The sequence below is a fragment of the Odontesthes bonariensis genome, chromosome 6, assembly GCF_027942865.1.
Source record: "Odontesthes bonariensis isolate fOdoBon6 chromosome 6, fOdoBon6.hap1, whole genome shotgun sequence".
Lineage (NCBI taxonomy): Eukaryota > Metazoa > Chordata > Actinopteri > Atheriniformes > Atherinopsidae > Odontesthes > Odontesthes bonariensis.
The window spans coordinates 17,403,285-17,422,363 of record NC_134511.1 but is presented as its reverse complement, the minus strand read 5'-3'; the positions used below and the strand labels follow the sequence as shown (position 1 = coordinate 17,422,363).

Sequence of the window (19,079 nt, the reverse complement as noted above, 5' to 3'; positions counted from 1 at the left end):
GACTTCTGAAACAATGTGCTTCAGGCAGAAGAGACCAAGAGAACAATGATCCCAAACACATAAGCAGATCTACAGCAGAATGGCTACAAAAGAAAATAATCAGAATGTTGCGATGGCCCAGTAAAAGTCCAGTCGACTGCGTTGAAATGCTGTGGTGGAACCTTGAGAGTGCTGTGCATAAAAGATTGCCCAAAAGCATCAATGAACTGATGCAGTGTTAGAACGAAAGGGATGAAATTCCTTCTTGATGATTTGAAAGACTGATAATGTCATTCAGAAAAGGATTGCTTCAAGTTATTGCACCTAAATAACTTACAGAACTTGGCAACTATCTGGGAGCAGCACGTGTTACAAGGTTAGAAATTTTGCAGATGTTGTTCTACAAGCTACTGAACAATGGGGTGTACTTAGGTTTATTCACACTGCATTTTGGCTTGATTTTTCTTAATCAAATGTCATGTCTTATTCTTTTTATGTTGTTTTTACCTCATTTCAAGTTCTGGTATGGGTGTTTTATGTGATGTGCTTACTTTTTGACACAATTATAAATAAATACAATACCGATATTTGTTGTTTAAATTTTAAAGCTTGGTTTACATGACAATACATCTCATGACAGAAGTTGATTTCAGCAGCATGATATTTAATCTAATGCTCCCTAATGCCCAGTTCAAAACACACATGATTGATTGTGATGTTGTCAGTAGTGATTAGCATTTGTTAGCCTCTTTTGGTTAGTGATTTCTGACTGAAGCTCCTGCAGTAGCCAGAAAAAAGCCAATAATTAGACTCATCCATGACGTCTGCATTATCTTGATCTGTATGTCTTATGTAAAAAGATTAATATTATTGTCTTGTAGCAGATTTGTGTTCAAACTTCTCTCAGCTGATAGTTTGAATATGGCTAAATAGTATTTGTCACATAACTGCAGGTGCCCATTAAAATACTACAACAGAAAAACAACACATAGGTCACGTTACAAAAATCTTTCTTTACTGTGTATGAGTACAGGGGTGGGAGATTTACATGCATCATTGACACAAGTAAAAATAGTAATAAACCACACTACAATCATATTACATACATAACCAATGTGTACAAAATGTACCTAGATAAAAGCAAAAAAATAGCAGTTAAATCTGAGGAATGTTTTAATTTTGCACAGAGTAGAGGTGATAGATTCAAATATTGTATCTGTTTTTTTAACTGTTTAAAATTAAGAAAAAAAAAATAGTGTGGAAAACAACAACATTTCAGTATAATTTTCAGTATAATGCAGCATTAAGAGGTAATTTACAGTATAATGAAAATATTTTTCTGCTGAACTGAACATGAGCACTTGAGAAAATGTAATGCTGCTGTCCGGCACTCAATGAGTTATGGAAGTATAAAAGGTGCTTTTCAGAATCAGAATATTTTGCATGATCAACAAAAAACATCCAAGAAAGCTTGTAGGAAACAAATTTTTGAGAAAAGAAACTGTTGGCATTAGAGTACATAAATATCTGAGGGAAAGATATTTTTGCTCTGTATCTCAGTTTCTCTTTGTTTTCTGCTGTTGCAGCCAAGGCATTTTATCCCTCAGCTTTTTGATGAATACCTCCACCTGTGGATGAGCACATATGGGAATTGGCTTGCCCTTTTGATAAAGTCTGTGAACCCACAAGGAAAGACAGTTAAATTGAGGTTTCGAAAAACACATTTGATATTGCTAGACTCCATCAATATACCAGACACCATCAAAATCAGTTCAGAGTGCAGAGGAGAAAAATGTGCGTAAAACAAAGCACATTTCTAATGCATGCATTTAGCAGAATGATTTGTTTACATTTATATCATTCGATGATAACATAAATCACTTGAGCCTTTTAGCTCGAGATTCATTTTCACAACTTACCTCAGCGCATCAATGTCACAAACACCACGGCTGTCCTGCCTTTCCCATCGTACAACTTTCACAAGCTGTCTCACTGAAATGTTCCTTGTTCTGATGCAGCATTTTGGGATGCCAGCTGAAAATAAAGCAAGAATATTGGAATAAGAAACACATGGAATGACTTAATATTGTACGTAACGAAAAAGTTAAACAGAATTACTGTCATAGCTCCAAACAGAAATGATTCCCATTATCATCATCATTGCCTCAACTTTAAATGGACATTAAAAAGGACTATTAACCACTAACTTATCAAAGCATATCTATGAAACTGATGAGGGTGCAGCTGTTACCGTCAGTGGACGTGATGGCCAAAGCACACAGACAGACAATCACAAGCACACCTTTCAGATCCATGATGGCATCGCATATGTAGAAAAGAAATCTGTCCTTGCTATTTATAAACTGGCAGGAAGTGTGAACCCACCCACTTTCCAGGTGGGTGGATTGGAGCAGATACATTGCCAACGTCTGCTCCAATCAACAAGCATGTCTGTGAATATATAATGCAGATGATTATACAAAAAATTAAAAAACTGCGATGACATGCAAATTTTGAATATTCTATTAGGGCCAATACTTTCACTTTTGAACTAGTATTATTCAAGCTATTGGTTCAGGATTATTAAAATTGCAAAGGTATGCACCACACAGACAGACTGGAACAAGTTTAATAACTACTCTTTTGACAAACATTTGAGTCATGAAGACCTGACAAAGAGAGAGCCTGACAAAAGTCACACCCGCAATCACAAAAGACTGTTAAAACATTCAGTTGAAATGGAAACATAATAGAGATAAAATCTCAGTTTAAGAGAAAATATGCAGGTGTTTATATATGTATATGTATTTTTCTATGGAAAAGTGGTTATTGAAATTCAATTCAGTTTTATTCATTTAGCACCAAATACAAATTGGACATGTTTTTGGGCAGTGGGAGGAAGCCGGAGTTCCCGGAGAGAACCCATGCATACACAAGGAAAACATGCACACTCCACACAGAAAGGCCCAAGCCAGGACTTGATAAATTAGTCCAAATCATTCAACACCTGTTTTTTTTGTTTTGTTTTTTAAAGTTGTGAAGCTAAACAGATTGCATCTAAACTTCTCTTCGATCCACACAAGTTCCATAACAACAGGCCAGGGATACCTGCTAAGAAAGAGAAACACAAGTTGATGTGAGCCCCCCATGGGAGCCCCCCATGGGAGCCCCCCATGGGAGCCCCCCCCCCCCCCCCCCCCCAGCAGTCTAGGCCTATAGCAGCATAATTATGGGATGTTTCAGGATCACCTGAGCCATCCCTAACTATAAGCTTTATAAAAACGGAAAATTTTAAGCCTAATCTTATTTCAAGGGTTATGGATATTATTGAGAATTTCTCAGGGATCTCAGGCTATAAGATCAACTGGCAGAAATCTGAAGTTATGCCTGTTTCTAGTAGTTGCTCACAGGCAGATATTGGGACATTTCCTTTCACCTGGATACAGTCAGGGATAAAATATCTGGGCATAAGGTTAACCACAGATTTCCAAACATTGGTACAAATTAATATGGATCCAATTCTTCAGAATATTACTTTGATAAGTGGAAAATAATAAAGTTATCTTTGTGGGGCAAAATAAATACAGTTAAAATGATGGTCTCCTCAAAGGTTAACTATGTTTCCATGATGATCCCTTTGACCATTCCTGATGCACTGATAAGGCAATATAACAATATTATTAAAGAGTATTTGTGGGAGGGTAAGAAGCCAAGGATTACTTTGAACAAATTATTCACTACTAGGGGAAAGGGTGGAATGGCTTTGCCAAATATAGAGTTGTATAATATCTCCTTTGAAATGTTTAGAATGGGTGAGCATTGGATGCGGAATGACTTGAAATAAGGATGGTTGGAGATTGAGAGGTCATTGACATTTCCACTTAAATACATAGATGCTCTATCTCAAAAACTACCAGATGCCAAAATAGATAATCCTATATTTCAACAATCTAGGAATGTCTGGATCAAAGTTCATAAATTACTTGGCCTGTGTCCGTACAAACAGCCTTACTCATCTATATGGGAAAATCCTGCAATTAAAACAGGGAAGAGACAGGTGTATTGGAAGACATGGTATGATAAGGGTATTTGCACCATTGCTAATCTTATTGAAAAGGGTGGTGTGTTCATTTCATTTCAAGGGCTAAAAGATAAATATATTGTGAACGATAAAGGTGATTTCTGGAAATATCTTCAGTTGCGTAGCTGTGTATTATCTATGGGCTTTGACATAGGGCAAGATGAAAATGTTCTCCAGGGTTTCTTTAAGCTTCCAAAGTTTTTGCAGTCATCCTCTGTTTTCTATAACATGGCTGCTAAGGCACTGTATGGTAAAACTGAAAATCTGAGGTTAATATGGCAAAGGGATTTAGGTCTGGATTGGAACAAGATGTTTGGGAAAAAATTGTGCATAATATGGGCTGGACAGTGAGAGACATGAAGACCAGATTTATACATTATAAAATAATTCATAAATACAACTGGACACCTGTTAGGCTGAAGAGAGTTGGTCTAATCAACAGTGATGAGTGCTGGAAATGTAAGAACTCTGTGGGTACTTTTCTACATCTCATGTGGGACTGCCCACTTGTCTCACCCTTCTGGACTCGAGTGATTGGGACAATGGAAGAGCTGCTGGAGCAGCCATTGCCAAGCTCACCTCGCCTGTGCCTACTTGGGGATCAAACTCTAACAGCTGGACTTACAAAGGTCCAGTTTGGACTAGCTCTTGCCGGCTTCCTTACTGCTGCCAAAGTTATTCTAAGAAAATGGAAGAGTACAAGTGCACCTTGTTACAAGGACTGGATGGAGCTCATGACAAGTACAGCCTCTTACGAACTAATGCTTGCCAAAGTGAGAGACAAAGTGTCAAAGTTTTCTGCTATGTGGGATAGTTTCTTGACCTATGTTAAAGATGGAGAGTAATAAGAAGTAAGATGTAATCCTCACTGATCTAAGGGAATGTGTACATGATGTGTGCCAAGGGAAGGAGGAGAAAGGGGTTAATGCTGTGTGGGGTTTTGATGTTAGTTTAGGTTGTGTTTAAGGGTATTTGGTACAGTATGTGTATTTGATTGTACACCATTGGTGTAATTGTCTTGAAAAATTTTGGAAAATAAAAAATGTTGAATACAAAAAAAAAAGCCTAATCTTAGGAGAAGTACTCGAGATCCCCATATATCCATATAATGGGAGTGAACAGGGCATAGACAATACAGCCTCTAAATAAAGCATTATCTGTCTTTATTTCACCAATACTTTAAGACGAATGAATGAATGAACGCGTACTATCGCACTGTTAGTTCAGAGCTGCCGTGTTGTTGTTATTGGGGGCTATGGGGGGTTGTCTACACACGCGTCTACTGGGATGACGTCATCGCCACGCCGCCGCTGCAGCACAGCTCATTCACTCCGGTAAGGACGTCCACCGTACTCAAAGTCGACGTCCACGTCATCGTCCACGTCATCGTCCACGTCGTCAAAATCTGATAAATATCCCTGAGATCCAACAGGACAAGCACAAACACAAGTCCGCTATCAGACACCATTGTTAACTTTCACCTGTGCTGTTTCTGTGCTATGATGTCCTCTGAATCCTGACTGAAACTCGTCAAATAACTTGTTTTTTTCAGTGTAAATGATCACAAAAGTGGGAAAAACTTTAGACATAAAAGGGATATTGGAAATAGGTCTAGTGGATTTTTGCTTGCTAAAATAAAACAGGTTGGTTCATTGAACCTACGAAGTAGACATAAGACTTTTGTCTCATATTTAGGTTGATGTCCTTGCTCTAAAAAAAACTTTCATTCTTCACTCAGAAGAAAGTAAAGCCTTCTTGTTCCTTAACCTTGATTTCTGAGAATGTTAAGTTATCTAAGTTGGTATTCACAAGATTTAAATCATAACACTAGGGTCTCTGTGATGGTTGTAGTATTTGAAAGTGATGCCTAGAGTAGGGGGCATACCCATCTCAATAACAAAATCCGCTGTCAGTGGCAGTAATATAAAGAGGTGTCATTGGCATGCAACTAACCATTCATAAGACCTAGATAAACCTGACAAACTTGCAGGAGGCATTTGGGCAGTGGTTGTCTCAGGACCTTAAAAACCCCAAATGTTCTTGGGATTGAAACCTCCAGGAAACAGCACCTCAAAGAATAGCAGGCTCTGAAAGATACCATTTAGAGTAAATGGAATCTGAAACTTGGCCACATGCGTGCCAAACTCATTTAAAGGTAAGATTCATTGGCACACAATGGCGTGGCTTTTACTCCGTTGCAGGTTGCGCAATTTAAACGAACATGAAAGCAGACAATATAATTGCTGAGAAAAAGAATTCCCCCTGAAGATATTTCTGGTAGCAAGTATGGTAGAAAAGATGGTTATCTGTGATGTGGGAGTCAAAACTGACTTATGAAAACAATCTCTTATGACTAACTATTGACAATGCAACTCCTCAAAGTTACCACATTCAATCTGATCGTGCGTGAAGGCTTTGAATCACAGAGTACCGTTTTGTTTAATTTATGTCTAAACCACTAACACACACACACACACACACACACACGCACGCACACACACCCACCCACACACACACACACACACACACACACACACAGAGATTCAGTAGTCTGAGGTCTGAAAATCTCTGACATGTTTATTTTGTAAAATAAATGTAAAGGATTTGCTTTGGAGCACTAAATAAGCTACTGTGGTCAGGTTTAATGAGCTTTGCTGCATTAAGAGGGAACTCTTCTCATTGTGTAAAAGTCTGCTGATGGCAGTAGGTGAAAGGAAACCCATCCCTTCAGTTAAGAACTTTTTTTTTTTTTTGCTTGAATCATTCATAGATTAGTGTTAAGATGCTTGAGAAAAAAGTTCAGGTTCAAGGACTGGACTGAAAATGAGTGAAAAAGCAACCAATTTCCAAAGTAAATCTTTGAAATAGCTTTGGAAAGCCTGGAAAACTATAGTTCAAGTTGAGATACTTTGGGTTGGATTGAAGTTATAAATCCATTATAAGTTATCATAGGTGATTTATAGTGTAAATGAATTGTTATTTGTAAATTGAAGCATTGCCAATTTGAATACACGACGGCATTCGCTTATGATTAATATTACCTCTGTAACTGGGAACATCAGAGGTCAGAATCAACGTACTCCTAACAAGAGGATGAATTTTGAAAACGATATAACATACAAGATGCACCAGGGAGATCTACCACATGTAACAAAAAGACATTTAAGAGCAGATTGCTGTTGTGCCACACAGGCAGGTCTAGTAAATCAAAACATGTAACTGTCAAAATCAGGGAGGTGCTGCCTCCGCCTCAATGTGAACCAGACTCACATCACTGACAAACTGCCATCACATATTTCTGGCAGGAACATCATCTGCATTCAAAGCTCACGCATAAAGGAACACAATAATTACTATACACTGCCATTCATTCAATAATTTCAACATGTCGATACAAACACAGCTGTGAAAACTATCCGATGAAAGGAGAAGACGTCAACCAACTGGCACAGCAACAAATATATAGAGACTAACCATTAAATGAGTGATGAAGTTAAAGCAATCATTCTGGCTGATTTCTCAAATACAGTCCTCTGAGTCTTTTGAAAATACTTTCCCTTCGCATTTCGTTTTCCATTCTCATGCACACAACCTCACCCAAGCGGATAGATGTGATTAACTTGACATGCATGTGTGAGGAAAAGACAACAACAGAAGCCTTTCTGGCAGTTGAAACATTTTGTATTTTCTCCCATTTTTAATGTACAGTCATATTTCTACTACACAAGAGAATTATACTCAGGCATTGTTACTCAGCTGTTTTCTATGGACATCAGTGTTAACATCAATCCTTTTTGATTTATTTATTTACACAATTTTCTGCTTTAACTCACCTATTTGAATTGGAGCTCTTGTTGTTTACAGTATGTGCATTACTATATACATTTTTGAAGCGGGAACAAAACATGAGATCTACCATTAACATTATGATTCCTCTTCTCAAGGATTCGCAGTTCAAACCGAGGCAGGATTAGCACAGAAGGAACAGAACAGACTTGGTTCAGAGTTCGGGACTCGGAGCTCAATATCTGTTGCAGCAGACCGGGACCTCCACACTGGCAGAATCAGTACTCATTCTGTCCTCTGCTGGCCACATGAAGGAGACGCAGCAGCAGCTCTGTGGGCGAGCTCCTTGCAGAGCTGTGGGCTGGATCTGTGGCCTCTGCCTCCCCGAGGCAGTCAGAGTCCACCATACAGCTCTCTGAGAGAAAGGAGAGGAAAGGAACATGGAGCAGTTCATGCCATATTGTACCATTTAATCTCACTGAACACGATATATTAGAAAATAAGACTGTACCAGAGTTGCAGCAGAATCCTGAAGCAGCGCAACGTCCTCCCTCAGATCCACAGGGTCTCCCACCTGCCTGGCAGGGGGTGAGCAGGTAGTTTTCCTCCACACAATATACTGATTCTGGGGAGCCCAACAGGCAGCCCAGGTCCTCCCCACAGCAGATACTGGGGCCAAAGCAGCGGCCCCTGTCTCCAGGGCCGCAAGACATGCACTAAAGGGATGGTAGATTGGATCAATGGAAGCATTATTCAGGTTTACCATTCATAATTTGCATTGGAACGACCACTCTTCCCTCATATTCACACACTGTCAATTATCACGGTACAAGCCTAAATATCTAAAAGATCAAACACTGAATAGTTACAAGTTGAATGATTTCTGTTATCCACTTATCCCATTTTAATATATTTTCAAATAAATTTCTGATGTGTGCACAACCTACAGTGAAATCAGAAAAATAAGGGGAAAAAAAAACTCAACGCATGCAGTGCAAAATCAGTCTTACACATGTCATCTTTTTTTCAGATTTTAATGCAACATAAATCTAAAATCCTGCTTTTTAAAAAGCAAATATTTGACCCATATTTCAGTTCATATCATGTTAGTCCCTCCCTGTGCTTTTGTTCATACTTATCCAGGAACCAGTTTGAGTTAAAGATTATCTCTTAAAAACTAATGTAGCCAGTAAATGTGTCACTGAAATTCCTCTGATTCTGTTCACCAATTTGAACTTATCTTAATTAGACAATTAATCAAGGTTATCATCGAAACCCAGCCATAAATTGCCTTTTTTTATATCAACTGGCTATATGGGTTGAGCAGAATCTTACAAGTACACAATCTAAGCATTGGCTATGAACAAGAAGCACTCTTGTTGGGGCTGGGGAAGTTAACACAGGATGAATAAAACAAATTAATTATCCAATAAAAGACTTGCAGAGGCACATAAACACCTAAAGAAGTTAGACTTCATATCCCAGCAGAAGGCAGAAAGGATAATGGTCCTCACCTGTCTGACTCCAGTCTCCGGCACCGCCCGCTTCCCTCCTCGGGGGCAGTTCTGGATGTAGCAGGCGGATGAGAGAGCGAGGAGTCCCAGGACGCACAGGGGGAACAGGGAGTGATGCATCGCTGCTGGTTCTGAGTGAGCGCCGCGCACCTGTAAAGTCCTCCGCCGGTGTGGAAGTGTGGCCGATAATCGCGGTCATTCCTCATTTATAAACGCATGGACACGGTTTGACAAAGCAACCGATATCTGACGTCAGCGTGGTACAGTTTGTGCTCCTGGCATGCACGCGCGCCCGAAGGCCACTTGCGTGTGCGCGCCGTGTGCGCGAGAGGTCGCGGCGGATATGGCTCTGCATCGGATGTGTGCCATCTAACAAATCTACAGAGGAAAACAGCAGTGACAGCAGAAGATGCCTTTTCTGTATTCAGCACTGCGCCACACTTATTTCTCACAACTTTTTTTGGAATAATTTCCGAGGTGGGTGACTCAATAAATGTGTCAAGAGATGAACAACTAATTGGAGTTTAAGAACAACTAATTTGATTTTCCCCACTAACCACAGTGATGAAGTACATTTCATGATGAGCATGCACAATTTAAATAACAAGCTGCATTACAGACATTTTTATTGATTTTTTTTAACTTTTGTCACATTTAGACAACTGTGGTGGCATCATGACAGCCTCAGGGTCACACAAATTATCTCCATGACTCATTTAAACTATTGATGAGCATAACAAAATCAGCATTTCAAATCAACACATGTTTAGGTGATTACTCTGTTGGGCGTGCAGCTGCATGCTTCGAGTTGTTTGCTTCCTATTAGCTGTTGTGATGCTGATTAACAAGAAAGCGACAAAACTGAGCATCAGCAGGTTAAAGTTTGAAAGGAAACCCTTAATAGGCACCACAGCATTCAAGTGTGATCCTGCAATAAATACAAAATGTGATCTCATACAGTCATAACTTCAGTGCTGAACGAATGAACGAAATAAAAAGTTTGCACGGGCAATGCATTTAATGCGCTTTTCCTCACAGACACAACGAGATGACTGTCTCAAACTGAGGGAAAATGACTCCCACACTGCCTGATTTAGGCTCATATACAGGTGTTTTATCCGTCAGTTCCAGGTGAAGCAGTGAAGCACACGTCTTCATTACACATGCAGAACCACTGACTCCAGTCTCACCGAGCGGATACAGGATCACGACCTTGGTTAAGCTAAATGTTGTCTGGGCAACCAACATAGAAATTATGCTGTTTATGATTGTGAAGCCCAATATGCACCACATCCCTGACTCCTCGCTGTTTAACCCCTTTGTGAGCAATAGCTCCTGCTCGTGAAAGCAATGAGGGTGAAGTGTCAAAGCGGTTGAAAATTAATACGTGGCTTTGAACACTGGGGGACTTGCAGTCCCTGCTGGGAAACAATGTGCACATGTGCATTTCCTTAAAGGAAAACGGCAGAAAGCACGAGGAAACAAAAGCCCTGAAGGTTCTGATGAAAGATGAAGGTGGTCAGTGAGTTCATGCAAACTCAATTGCTACGAAAGCACATCTTTATGACGGGAGAGATGGGGAGGAAAAAGGAAAAAAAGAACATTTATTTTTTGAGAGAAGGCGGTAAGGGCCAAACATGAGGACAGGGCGAACATGACAATGTCTGTTTCTTCACAATGACCACACAGCCTTGGATCAACTCTATTTCCAGTCATTTTTATTCGAGGTTCGAGCTCGGCACAGCTGTCCCTCAACCTTTTCTATGTGCATCCTCAATAAATCTACATTACTAACGTCTGTACAGACTGCAGAACCAAGGCTGCAAATGCACTTCCAAAGAGAAGGCGCAGAAAGGGAAAGAGAACAGAATGACCTTTCATATACGTCTGTGGTTTTATACATTCTATACAGTAAAGGTCTGTTTTGAAATATCTTCCTCTGTTGGCCAACATGTGATCTAATTTTAAGATGCTGCAAGCTTGAGAAAATTCACAGTAATATGATTCATCAACAAACGCAACGTGGACACAAGTGAATGAGGAACAGAGATGAGGCAAAATCATTTTAAAAGAAACGGACAGACAAGTTTGGCAGTAGTTTGTTTATTTAACAGTGGGATGGAGGAAGCGCCCAGCAAAGTAAGTGATGGACTGCTATAGATGAAATCCAGGACCTAAACTTTCAGCTGGAAATGTTTATTTTTTATTTTTTATTATTTCAGTCTCGGAAAAAACATCTTAGGTGAAGTCCATCTGTGCTTTGAAGGTGCCAGCCTGCTTCTCAACTGTCAGTGGTGCACACGTATGATGCGACCACGTGGGGTAGGCATTTGGCAAGTTGGACACAAAAAGGGACCAGATGTCGATGTAATGTCTGGTCGTTTCGTCTCTTTCTGGAGGCAGGGGCGGCAGAGCAGGTGACCGCAGATCAGCCGGTAGATGGATGGCGCCGATGTCGAGTACGCAGAGACTGAACGAGAACAGGCGGAGCACACCTTTCCACCCGGCGACTGACCTTTAGACAGCAAAGACAGGGAACCACTTTTCAATATTACAGTTATGCAAAAGTCTGTGAATCATTGGTCAAAATTTCAGCTCCTTTGCATTGTAACATGAGCACCTGAGCGGATGTCCAAAAGGGAGCCGTTTCTGCGAGTTGTTGGAAATCGATCATCCAAACTCATATAAAGTATGATGACGTTTTGCTTAAAAATGTTCCATGAATATAAATGCGACATGTTTCAAATGTAAACCAAAGTTGTTTTTTCAATTTTCCCTCAATGAAATTTGGACTTATTACAACAACAGCATAAACAATAACACGTCAATTCCACTCCACTCGACGCCTGATGTTCACGTGTCCGTAGCGGCATCAGTAACGGCTCAAAATTAGTTGGGCTGCTGGCTCTCTGACAAAAACGCAACATCCACAATAAATATAAACGTTAAAGTTTAACTACGCTTTCAGAAGGATTTAGCTGATCCTGGGCTGGTGATGCGCTGCTCTACTATGTGACCACAGCTTCATAATTATGCCCTTGTGGAAAAGTAAATGATCCCCGTCTCAAAAGCCGCAGTAGTTTGCAAACAGATCCGATTCATTCTAAAAAGAAGACCCGTGGACCCATTGTGATATAACGCTTTGTTTTACCCTTCCAAGCCTTATATGTTAATAAAGCCCTCTAATAAAAACTTACAGCTTTTATGGTAAATGATCAAATAGTTGTCACGTTTAACAATAGAATAACAAATAAATAAAATACATAATTGCCCTCAGTGTGCAAGATCCTACCTGCGGACGTATCAGAAATGCTTGAAGTCTTGCTCTGCCCTGGGCTGCTCAGAGGGCTAGAGTTAGAAACACCCTCCCTTTGTTGGGGCAAGTTTGAGGTGAAGGAGGGTCGACCCTTCAGGGCAGACAGTAGCGCCTCATCCAGACTAGCTGACAAACGCTGCTCGTGAGTGCTGCAGGTGGGGGCTGAAGATGGACAGTAACAGAGCAAATATGGATTCAACAACAGAGAAATCAACAGGAAAAAATGTTCACTTACACAGAAAATGGAAGAAATATTCATTACGGCCCTTTACTATTTGATAGTCTGGCTAAACATGACTGCACTTGTTTTATTGTGTGTGTTTTAATCATAGGCAATACCTACCAACGGGTTTTATTTTTTATATTACTACATTGGCAACGGTTCCAAGAAAGCTGAACAGATACTAAACATCGATGTATGATTGCAAGACATAACACACTGATATTCCATCTGTGCCCACGGACGGCACATTCAAGTGCATGGGTTATGATTTCAAAGCCACCCACATTTAGAAAGTGTTGTCTGCAGGGGAAAATAGCGTCCAAAAGAGTAAAGTTGAACTGTACCTTATGAGCTCTTACTCTACACTCACCAGAAACCAAATCATTTCTTGGTCTTTTTGTTTGAGGTTGTACTAGCTTTTTAGTTGTTGATACATCTGCCGTTTCGCTGGAAATTTCACTTAGATCTCGTTTCTTTCCTCTGTCCAACTCTGACTTGCTCTCTGTGCAAAGAGGCTGTGCGTTACGAGTGCGATTCCCGTAAATCGATGATGGTCCTGATCCACTATCTTGCATTTGGTCAAAAATCTTGTTCAAGTCTCTGTTATCAGAATTGGACTGAATGCAGTTACTGTTCATTGAACTTTTACTCAGACATGGAGAAATCTGGGACTGTCCATGTATGCTGGAGGTTACAAGTCTTGAGGCTTGTGGATAATCTCCTTGGTCTTGTCTCCCCACTATCCCGTCCCTCTTCGTCATCCCTTTCTGCAGGAGGAAGTGGTCAATGCGGCTCTTCAGCTGCGGGTTGGGAAGAGGCTGGGAGGTTGAAGAGAACGGGACGCCGGTAAAGGGGTCATTTGGCGGTCGACCCCACGTGGCTTCCCTCTTCTGGTGCTCGTCCAGGGTGGAGTTGTCCACTGACACACCGCTGGGGAGCAGCATGGGTAGCATCATCACCTCTTGTGTTATAGGATCAAGGAATTCTTCTGGGATGGAGACACTGCCAGAGTAAAACAAAAAGCAGACGCTTTTTTTTTTTTTTTTTACCCCAATACCACAATATTATACAATTTATTTAACTTACAATAGAAATTTAAGGTGGAAGGAACTAACTAACACAGCAATACACCGGTTTGATAATAAGTTTAACAACTTGGTCCAACGTAACACTAAAAATGAAATGTACACACAATACTTGATAAATACTTTACCTTGGAGGTGCTTGCAATGATTGTGAGGTTTGTCTGACAGAAGGGGCAAAAAGCACGGGTCTCGAAAGCTGTCTTTCAGTGGCCTTGTGGATTCTTATAATCCTCTCCACCTCTTCTGTGGGGCAGCAGCGAGCAGGTTGTCCCCACACAGCCAACGCTTTCAGCCCCAGAGAAGATGCCGCACCGCCTAAAGGCATCGTCACGCGAAGCTGTGTCACAGCGCCCAGAGAGGGCAGACCTCGGCTCCACAGCGCCTCCTGCCGAGAGTTCTCCGGCTGTGGAGGCGGAGGGGAAAGAAATGGTGCCTGGGGACGAAAATTCGAATGTCTGAAACAGAGTCGAGTCTCCTCCGTAAGTTCACAACGAGCAACCAGCTTAAATTCTGGCTCAGCATTGCTGCATTCAGCGTTTGACTGACACTTGAGCACATGGCTTGTTTGTTGAGGATCATCAGCAGCCTCTTCACCCCACTGCTGGGCCTGAGAACTCCACTTGTGGCCATTACTCTGCTGAGATGTACAGCCACCCCTTTGGTGTTTCTGCCTGTTCTTTACTTTCTGGTCCTTCAACTGCATCTTTTTCTGATCCTTTTGCACAATCTGTTTTTGGTCTGTGGGAGGCCGTGGATCAGAACTGGTGCTGATCTCCAGTCTTTTGTAGGCCTGTCCTCGGTCCATTCCCCAAGACCACAGCTCCACATCTATCCTGCATAGCTCCACCTGGAAGCCAAACTTCAATGTTACCTAAAAAAGAAAGGATGGAAAAATTATATCTGTGGTACAGAAGAGATTAATGTTATAATGTAAGTACATTTACTCAAGTACTTTACTTAAGCACAATTTAGTAATACTTATTCCATCAGGGGCTACATGATACCTCTATTCACCTTCATTTCAAAGGGAAATTTGAAACTTTTTACAGCACTGCATTCCTTTTATAAAACGTACACACTACTTACTTGATAAAGATGTACGGAAAATGATTCAATTCATCGTCATAACTTCATTTTCTCGAGCAGCTTTCTACAGCTGAAAGTTGATGGTCATAAGGCATAAAACGACTTTTCCAAAGATGCGGACGGAGAGTGAGCCACAAAGATATATAAATGTACATATGCACAGAGGCTCAGGGTCGGCAGCCACCAGACCCGCACCACCAGAAGCACCAATGCAGAATAAACTGCCACAGATGTTTGACTTGTACACTAAACCGGACTCTTCCAAATAGTGACTTACTTGCAGTAAAAAAAATCTAAAAGTTAAGGAATGATTTGGGTTTGACTCCTAATGAAAAGTTGTATTGGGCTATTCTTTATCTAAATCCGGTCCTCGAGAGCCGCTGCCCTGCAGGTTTTGGATGTTTCCCTGGGTCAACACATCCGATTCAGATGAAATAGATCTCTTCAAAAGATTGTTACGTTCTGCACAGGCCTGCTAATGATGCTCTGATTTGAATCCCTGATCTCAATGGTTCAAAACCGACCAATACCAAACATACAACTAACTAGGTATGTTGGGATGTTTTTTTTTTTCTTCTATTAGTTATTCATCGTTTATCATTCTTTTAAATATTCTAAATCATAAACATTTGTTCAAGAAAATGGCTTTCTGCGTACCTTTGTGTGGTTTTGAATCCACAAAGCAAAGATATTTTTTTTTTACATTTGTTTTATTCCAGTTCAGAAATTCACTGCATGGGTCAACATGTTGAAGAATGGGTGAATTGACCTCCCTTGAAATCGACATCGGCTGGAAAAACCTTCAACAGTTGAGTTAAAAAAATAAAAAAATAAAAAATGAAGCCCTAAAGTGCATCATCTTACCTGCAGGGGTGGACGTAGGAAGTATTCCAGTTTAAAGCCCCGCCTCCGGAGAGCCGGGTCAGCTGACACAAGGTTTGTGACATCATAGCCATCTGCACACAGCTGTAGATGAAAAATAGATTGAATAATCAAATGTATGAGCTTCTGTGAAAGCTTGGAATTGAACAATAGATAGGCTCATGGAATATTTCTTAATCATTCCTTAACTGACTGGTCAAAGTATTATTATTATTTGTAATGAACCGTAATTGTCAGCGTACGTGCTTCACGTGTTCTCAAGTGGAAGCAGAACAGTGATGGCAACGGTTTATATGGACCACTATTCAAAACTTATGCCACAGAAAATAATTTTTTTAATCGAATTTTCTTGGTGGAGTACAGCACACACTTCATCTTCTGAGGGCAGACAAAAGACGGGCTTGATAAGAAAAGAGAATACGAATGTAGAGAACAAGGACAGTTGTGATTCAGTCTCCCACACACCACTGTGTCCCCGGCTTCTTTATTTTCACATGGCTGTCCTCTGGACCCCCTCTTGTTCCGTTTCACGTGCGTTTCAATTAAATTCAATTCAGTTTTATTTATATAGCGCCAAATCACAACAAATGTCAATCTCAAGGCACTTAAATAATATAGTCCAATTCAAGCCAATTGGAGTTCAATTCATTGTAATCATAATTAATTTCAAAATAATCCAATTCATTCATATTGAGCCATATAGAGTGTTTATTTCTGCTTTGCTCAAAACACAAAGGATCTATTCTCTAAACTTGTATAAGAAAAAGAGGGTAAATGGCGGGACCCTAATTGAGTGCAGGATCGAGTATTTAGGTTTGTTTTATCAAAGCAATAACTGTTCATAACTCTAGCACTAAAATGAGAACGTTGAAATATAGCTCGAGAGTACTCGAGTGACTAAGTCTACAAAGTGCATCTTACCTTGTTGCAATGAGCCGTTGTGTGAAAATGTGGCAGACAAAGATTCACAACCATATTCTACCGATCTGCAGAGACACAAAGGGAATTTAGAGCTGTAGAAGACGTTCATTTACGTCATGTAGAGCGAGCTCACAGGTCAAGGCAAAGTGACGGACTCAGAGCATATGGGATGTATTGTGTTTGGAATATTAGTTCACAAGCCATTTACCTCACAACACAACAACTTTGAAAAAAAAAAAAAAAAAAAAAAAAAAAAAAAAAAATCAACAACTGAGAACAACATAAAAGATCCACAAAGCAGTCACATCTGCATCTGCTCAAAGGGTAAGTTGAGAAGCAGTTAAGTTGGTTAAGCAATCAACATCAAGTCCATAACAGCGAGATGATGAATTAGCCCGTAAATGTAAATGGAAAATGCAACACATCTAATGTTTTCAGCATTTCAAATATGAGGATTTGCCGCACTTCCCCGTTTTAAATCAAGAAATACAATAAATTGAACATCGTTGGATCTGAGGATCACAAATGGCTATGACTTTATATTCATTTACTGAATATACAGTAAGAGTGCGTCTTACCACATTGTCTTAATTAAAGCAGACGCTAAAAAAAAGTTGAATCTAAACGTATTGTGCTTATTCTAAGGCTAAAAAATAATAATAATCAAACACTTTACATTTCAAGGTTTTCAAATGGATTTGCTGCTTTGTCATACTTGGATGTGAACTCAATTGATGTGCTTTTTTAAATTTTGGTTAGACAAGGCAACTAATCCGAGGACAGAAACTTTAGCTCTACAGACAGGGCCAAAAACATTTCATTGATTCAACGAGCAAGTAAGTAGTTTCTTTCCGAAGTTAAATGGATGGCATTTCTCTGAGGACATCGACTTGCTTAAAGCTATACTCGTAACACTGCAATGGTAAGTCCTCAATTAAATATCAACTTGTGTTTTCTTTTCCAAAGGAAAGGCATTTGCATATACCTTATCCGGTTGTAATAAACAAGGTCTTGTCCAGGTTTTTCTAACAGCTAATCGCAGCTATCAGTCCAGTAACGACTAATATATATATAAATATTTTTAAGGACCTGGCAGACATTGTTAATAATGGCAACACCACCCTTGGAAACTTGAAAGCAACAACAAAAAAAAAAGAGATTAGTTTGCTTGGTCGTTGTCACACTTGCCTGTTTGGACTCTTTATTTTGCTCCAAATTCATGAAGTAGCTACCAGCTACTAGCATGAAGCTATAATTATATACCGCAAACCAAACAGCAAGTCTACGGAAGCCGATAAAGGTCATGCGTCACGTTTGGAGTATCGGAATTCGGTAACTCTCAATGGTTCCAGTAGGCGTCGAGTACAGTGAGTAATGTATTATATTTTTCGTGTAATTCGTTACCGTACTACAGTATGAATACACTGTAAATGGAAAGCATTTTTAATGTTTTCATCTTTCCCATCTGCAGAGGCGTTTTATTTACCTCCTCTTTCTCACAAATCTGTCTCCTCCTCTATAACAAGGTCATCAGGGTTGGACATCTTTACAAGATGCAGTCCTGCTGCCAACAACAATTCAAGGATGCCTCAGTACGATGATTGGTATTAGTCTGGGAAGAACCCAGACTGTTTTTTTTTTTAGAATTATTGCTGTTAAGTTTCAAGAATCCGACGACAGATTTTTCTGCCAATTCATGATTTCTTTTTAGGTTCATGGAGCATTGAAATCTGCTCTGGCTTTTAGTTTCTGCAATTTCAAGCCTCAGATAGTTGGTTTACTCTGATCCGTGTTTGGAAAGTGAGACTCGTCAATGTGTTTGGAGGGATTTTGAGCTCTTCAACTCTCTCTGTGTAATTGTCCTCTATTTGCATTAACAATTTTTTTTCTGTCTTTACTTTTCAGCACTTAGATTCTCGTAAAGCATCTTTCATCTGTATTTCATCCCATAGGAACACTGCTTAGCATGGCATACAGACTGTCATGGTATGAAGAATAATGGGGTTATTAATCCAATTTGGAGAATTTACCTCTCCTACCTGTTTTTCTAAAGCATCTAGATTTACAACAAGTTTTTCCCTTTAACCGAATATATTTTGACAGCTTTTCTGATTGTCGTCTGCTATAAAAACTGTGGTACTTACATTGGAGAGCTAAATTAATTACATTTATCTCCATTAAATAAACTGTTTAATAGATTAAAAAA

The 19,079-nt window shown here is 39.9% G+C and overlaps 3 protein-coding genes across 3 annotated transcripts; all 3 read right to left on the bottom strand.

Annotated features, from left to right (window-relative positions):
* Positions 1–822: 822 nt before the first annotated feature.
* On the bottom strand, positions 823–2,305 carry ccl27a (chemokine (C-C motif) ligand 27a). Its single transcript, XM_075469006.1, has 3 exons — positions 2,231–2,305; positions 1,899–2,013; positions 823–1,653 (listed from the first exon to the last, which is right to left on the bottom strand). The coding sequence occupies exons 1-3, from the start codon at positions 2,292–2,294 to the stop codon at positions 1,536–1,538; spliced, it is 297 nt and encodes a 98-aa protein (XP_075325121.1). The 5' UTR covers positions 2,295–2,305; the 3' UTR covers positions 823–1,535.
* A 5,438-nt stretch (positions 2,306–7,743) lies between these two features.
* On the bottom strand, positions 7,744–9,522 carry avp (arginine vasopressin). The gene is made up of 3 exons (XM_075469005.1): positions 9,361–9,522; positions 8,358–8,562; positions 7,744–8,261 (listed from the first exon to the last, which is right to left on the bottom strand). Exons 1-3 carry the CDS (start codon positions 9,478–9,480, stop codon positions 8,125–8,127), a joined length of 462 nt encoding a protein of 153 aa, XP_075325120.1. The 5' UTR covers positions 9,481–9,522; the 3' UTR covers positions 7,744–8,124.
* Positions 9,523–11,255: 1,733 nt separating this feature from the next.
* On the bottom strand, positions 11,256–18,168 carry ubox5 (U-box domain containing 5). The gene is made up of 7 exons (XM_075469004.1): positions 18,062–18,168; positions 16,874–16,938; positions 15,935–16,036; positions 14,113–14,855; positions 13,270–13,901; positions 12,653–12,838; positions 11,256–11,875 (listed from the first exon to the last, which is right to left on the bottom strand). Exons 2-7 carry the CDS (start codon positions 16,925–16,927, stop codon positions 11,649–11,651), a joined length of 1,944 nt encoding a protein of 647 aa, XP_075325119.1. The 5' UTR covers positions 16,928–16,938; positions 18,062–18,168; the 3' UTR covers positions 11,256–11,648.
* Positions 18,169–19,079: the final 911 nt, after the last annotated feature.